This window comes from Perna viridis, chromosome 2 (genome assembly GCF_037379345.1).
Source record: "Perna viridis isolate PV_CMFRI_1.1 ecotype Kerala chromosome 2, ASM3737934v1, whole genome shotgun sequence".
Lineage (NCBI taxonomy): Eukaryota > Metazoa > Mollusca > Bivalvia > Mytilida > Mytilidae > Perna > Perna viridis.
Window position 1 is genome coordinate 6,517,224 of NC_142446.1, and position 6,307 is coordinate 6,523,530.

The 6,307-nt window shown below is 33.3% G+C and overlaps 1 protein-coding gene across 1 annotated transcript; it reads left to right on the forward strand.

Annotated features, from left to right (window-relative positions):
• The first annotated feature begins 755 nt into the window (after positions 1-755).
• On the forward strand, positions 756-3,321 carry LOC148623470 (silk gland factor 1-like). The gene has a single exon (XM_088565270.1). The coding sequence runs from the start codon at positions 819-821 to the stop codon at positions 2,031-2,033; it is 1,215 nt and encodes a 404-aa protein (XP_088421396.1). The 5' UTR covers positions 756-818; the 3' UTR covers positions 2,034-3,321.
• Positions 3,322-6,307: the final 2,986 nt, after the last annotated feature.

Sequence of the window (6,307 nt, forward strand, 5' to 3'; positions counted from 1 at the left end):
TAAGGGTTGTAACACCTGGACAATATACAAGGCTGCCTAGTAACGGCTCCATCACTCGTCAATTGATTGTATATGTTTTATAAATGATAATATAATTGACAGATTACGATAAAATCGGGACTGAGAATAAGATGTCCTTGAATGACGCTTGATTGTATCAAAGATCACAGTTTTTTTGTTTGTTTTGATTTCGTATATGAAAAAAATATTCTCTGCACTTCAAGTGTAATTTCTATCGTTAGTTAATGTCGTGTCTTTACACAAATTTACAAAGCATTTATTACTTGTTACAGCTTTTTGAAGCAATTTCTGTGCGCTTAAAAATAGCCTCAAATATGAAATTCAACGAAGTAAATAAAAAGAATGAAAAATACCAACTTTCTTTGGTTAAGATCGATGCAAAGTAGGTTTATTTTTAAAGAAAAACCTTGTTACATTATCCATTTAAAATAATTCAAACGTTTACAACAAATTTTAACACGGAAGTTAATTTAATTGTTTTTACTTAAATTTAATATTCAATCAACATCTTTTTTAGTCATTTTTTACATAAAAAGTAAAGAGAAACTTTACCTTAAAGAGATTGGTTGCGGGACATTGATAATATTTTTCTGGGATTAAATGATCGACATTTTAGTGTGATAAAATCTAATAGCCAGATCAATGGTGGGAGTGGCTTCAATCAGGATCGTCGACACTTATCAGCTAATTTGCATAAATGGGCGTAATGGATGTTTCAAAAGACCAGGTATATTTACCCAGGGTCAATTCAGTTTACAGATATTACCAAGAGTGTTTTACAACTATTAGTAAGAGCGATGTATGAGAAACAAAGTCTAGATTGTCCGCAGTCGGGAGATTATTTGACAATGTTGTCATCTAAAACAACCTACGATCCTAGTAGTAGTAGCAGTTACACCGCTATGTCTTCTATGCCGAATATGAACAGTTTTGGGACTATGGGATCTATGGCGATGAGTAACATGAACTATTCTCCTCCTAACATGGGAGGAATGCCACCTCAGGCTATGACTGGTATGGGGATGGGATCAGCAATGGGCATGCATGCTGCCGCTATGCCACCCGGTATGAACTCGATGAATTCTATGGCATCTGTGAATGGAATGGGTAGCATGCCACCCATGAATGGAATGTCAAGTCCAATGAGGATGGATTCGTTTAATAGAGCACAGGCCATCAACAGAGCGAGGGATAAGTCGTACCGTAGGAGTTATACTCATGCTAAACCTCCATATTCTTACATATCATTAATTACCATGGCAATACAACAGTCTCCTAACAAAATGTGCACATTGAGTGAAATTTACCAGTTTATTATGGACTTATTTCCATTTTATCGTCAAAACCAACAAAGATGGCAGAATTCAATCAGACATAGTCTGTCGTTCAATGACTGTTTCGTGAAGGTTCCAAGAACTCCGGACCGCCCGGGGAAAGGAAGCTACTGGGCACTTCATCCCGACTCCGGTAATATGTTTGAAAATGGATGCTACTTGCGTCGACAGAAACGCTTTAAGTGTCTCAAGAAAGAAATGATCCGATCCGCATGCTCAACAACTGGGGACGACGGCGATGACTGCAAGTCGCCCGACAGTAGAGATGGATGTTCACCTTCGCCACCACCTCCTCAGAACCATGTTCCGACCGGACATGATATTCCGGAAACAAAATCCGAACCATTAAACGCAGAGCATAGTGCACCAACACCCGTCCCACAACATGACCGTCACGACATGACGCCGAACATCCGACATATGCAGCACGACGTCGTTTCACAGGGCTACAATCCAGCAGGACATTTGAATCCTCATTCATTTAATCATCCATTTTCTATAAACAGTTTAATAACAGACAGTGCCAAAATGGACATGAAAATGTATGAGATGCAAGGGTACGGGGGCTATAATCCAATGGCATTACCACCAATGTCTAAAGACTTGACACATATGCCAGGAACGGACAATACTGGATACTACAAAACATATGCTCCTCATAGTGTTGGAAGTCTTTAAAACAATTGGTAAATTCCAAGCTAGCAACCAAAGATTTAATATTTTGTGTTCTTAGAGCTGTGTGCTTTCTTTTTTTTCTCCGAACTCTGCGAGCCGCCGGTGAACAAATTGTTTGTGTACCTTTAAAGCTTTTCTAAAAAGACGTAGTCTCCGAGAACGTTACAAAACTTAGCGGAATCGTGATATTTTTATTATTGTAGAAAATGATATTATTTATTGCAGTGAGTCGGACAATCCGTAAGTTATGTAGGAACAAACTTTGTAGATGTTATAATATATTATTGAATATCTTATTTGACTTTGTTTGCTTTCTTTTCTTACTGTTATTTTTTTTTCGGAAAGAAAAAAGACTACTTCACTATTTTGATAATTTATTTCAAGAAAAAAAATTCTAATGAATATTTTTTTTTAAATACTACACTTGTATTGGGCAGAGAAGACAAGATGTTCTTAGATATTAATGTTTCTATGTTCAAATTTTACTTCCGACAAAATTATAAGTGTCATTAAAAAAAAAGCTTAATTTAGATTATATTTTGTTATAAAATATTGTTAATTTTCAATAAACGTTGATATTTTACATATTATTCTTTATACTTTATGATTTATTTTGAAATTTATATGACATTTAATTTTTTTTTTATAAATTTTCTTCTTCTTTCCAAAGTAACTGATTTTGGCGCCAGTGTCCGGTGTCTATCAATGATTGCCAAGATTTGTCATGTTCTTGTCCGCTGAATTGAGGTTGTGGCGACTTGAGGGTTATCGTTGCTACGTAAACTAAGACGCTTGATATTTTATCTCTGTTAGAACGAGATAGAGTCCCATGATTAATTCCTTTACCTGCCAGTTGTTTTAAATTTAATCATTTTGTTGGTAAAAAACGGAAAAATATTTAACTCTAACTCAACATCCCCACTTAACAGGACACAAACTTTGTCAAATTTTCATTTCAATTCGGAAAAAAGTAGTTGCAATGTTTTGAATTTAGTCTAATACAAGAAATTTGTTTCCAATTAGATAAATATTTTCTCACATCTGTAACCATACACTTGGTCTTATCCATTAGATTTAAGCTGCTTTAATGTAGTGTTTATTTTCTAATTACTAAAGTTTCTTTTACATACACCTGGTAAAAACGGAGGAAACGTTTCAGTACCGAAGGCTAAATAGGTTTTCAGGTGTTAAGTGTGAGTGACGACAGTACCGTATGTCCCGATTCTTATTGTGAATAACACTGAAACTTTAATTATTTATTTGACAATAAAATAGATCTCTTATTTCAAAAGTGTGTTTTTACTAAACATCAAAATTCGAAGTGATAAATATTAAAGTCATTTACGCTGACCTATGCGACAAATTATTCTACACAATTAAATGATGACAGTAATGTCTGTGTATACGTTTTCTGTTCCTAAATATTCAGTTTAAAAATTCATTTTGGGCAGAAAGTAGCGATTATTCTCTGAAAAGTGAGCGACATTTAAAAAAAAAACGTGAAAGGTTTTCTTTACATTTTTATTACGGAACTCATAATGCCATCCTTTGAAACTGAGGTTTATAACCCACTGAACTTATATGAAATAAGTTATTCAATAAATTGTTTTATCAACATTTTCTTATCCTTTTCATAGAATGAAAATTGTAACATGCGATCAAAAGTTACTTACAGAAAGGTAAAGAAAATAAAAATAACAAAATCCGTCGAACCAACAACAAATGAATACATTTTATTAAGACTCGGAACACGTAATGAAATAGTTATTATCGACATATCAACGACATTAATAGAGGAGACAAAACAGAGGATGTAACAACAACAAAGCAAGAAGAAAAGATACGCTAAAAACGGCACTAAAAACTACCAGAAAGAAACCATGCCGTAAAATAATAAGAACAATACTACTTTATCATAAAATGTTGCGTAGTCAAAACTCTGCTACCTAATCAGCACAGTGAAACATCTGTTTGGTCGCTTTATACATTATTATATTCAATTTTCTATTAATATTTTTAAAACAAAACATTTTTTCTTTCGATCGGATGAACTCCTAGATTTACGACCGTACAAGTAATAACATTTCATCCTGTTTAACAATTACTTTCAGGAATTTTTATTTTTTTATTTATTTTTTTTTTTGTGTTGATTTCTTTAAAAACTTTTATGTACCTTTTTGTTGTTGCACCAATCTAACTTGTAAGTGATACATGTTTTTTTTTAAAATTAAATACATTTGTAAAGGCTTCGAAATCCTCTAACATAAAAAAAAATATTAAGATATAGTCAGCTGTTTTCCAATTTCTAAATGTCGACTGGTCTTTGCTACCAAAAAAAAAATCTTGTCATTAGTATCATTAATTTGTTGTTTGAATAACACGAAAGCAATGTGAAGAACTACACACTGCAACGGTGTTATTCTGTATATGGTCGGTGTTTTGCTTGGATGAAAGGGTCGACTCCGGGTTAAAATGAAACTGACAACACATCTGTAACTTAATGATAATCCCTACACAATATTTCGATGTAATCAAAATCTCGCTTCTTTCAAACGGGAGAGTTCTAGCATTCGGTTCTAAAAAAAGGTTTAGTATAAACTGATTAAAGCGGAGAACAGTCAATGATTCAAATCTTAAGATGTCAAAGTTTCATTAGCTCGGGATATGCCTGATTTTCAAACATACATTTTTCTAGCATGCCTAAGTGCATTCATTGGTGTTGATGAATGGAATCAGCTGCTAACATGTAAAGGTGTATACGTACAATCTGTACATTAGACAGGCCATGTGTATATACACATTATGTTAGCAAGTTTAATATTATTGTGTGAACAAGATAGAGTTGTATTTGTATTTAGTTTAAAATATCTGAAATGTTGACGTTTTAATTTTCACCTGTTAGAGACATCCAAACAGTAAATCAAAACTTAGCACAAACTGTTTTCCTCTGTTATCTATTGTAAATACACATCTTACTGTTTATATGTATAATTTAACTTGGATTAATAGCAAAAAGTCAATATTTTCGCGTGACAAGTATTTGTTAACTAGAATACACAAAAACGGCGATAATTCTGTGGATTTAGGGAAAAGGAGTAAACATTTTACAACAGAAAAACCGTCAAAGGTTATATTGAAACAATCTTAAATAAATTTGTTATTTCGATAAAAAATAGACAAATTAATAATTTGCGATATGCTGAAACAGCTTGGTGCAAACAGCCCTTGAAACACAATGTACATAGAGACGGTAGGAATGTTCTATTGACAATGGACAAATAATCACAGACGCACATTACTACAAGTATTCTTGTGTCAATCTTAAACTCCATCAATTCGTATTTAGACTAAATGAGTGGCTCAAACAACAAGAGACATAAAGGCCGGAGCATTTCTGGGATTATTCTAACTCCGCTCAGACAGAATGCCAGATTATAAAGAAGTATGAACTTTACGCAGTAAATTAATTAAGCAGACATTGTGATAATTATGAAATATGAGGTTTTATAGATGACAGACTTGTCTGAGGCGAATTGTTTATCGTTTAAAAAAACTCTTACAAAATGATAATAAAAAATCAAATAAATAAATATGTATATATATTCTTCAAAACCATATAAAGGTCAACAATGTGGTCGAAATGAAAAAAAAAGCATAGCGTTTTATGTGGTGACGTGACTATATATGCACTTTAGACAGGATATTAAACTATTGGACTTTAGCCGGGTGGCCATATAATCAGATAGCAGTAAAACTTTGCCCTCCTGATAAATCTGTCCAGATAACTTAACCCTCCAATAATACCCCTGTTTAGGTTTTGTCCAATTTAAAATCTTGAAGTTCTACCCTATAAATTTCAGTACTCTACCCTTGACTTATATTGCCCTAGTCTATCATAACAACCAGCTTTATTGTACCAAGCAACGTGTCAGGGATATTATTGCAATATGGCCGTTATAAAGTATATCTACATGAGCTTAATTTCCGTTCACAAAACCGCGCTATCTACGGGTATATAAAATACATTGAGGACCGGTTGATATGCCATATCTATTTGGCAAGTTTCTAATCTACACCTTGTATAAAGTTCATGTCTTAGTTATATGATAACAGAGTTACTAGATTTTAAAGAGGCAATCGGAAATATATTTATTTCTGATAATTATCAGGAAACTGAAAGCACAACCAAATTTTAGTCCTCACGAGAACAACACGAAACTAGATATTTTTCTCTACCCAACAGAATTGCCTTGAACACTTCTAGTGGAATTTCCATT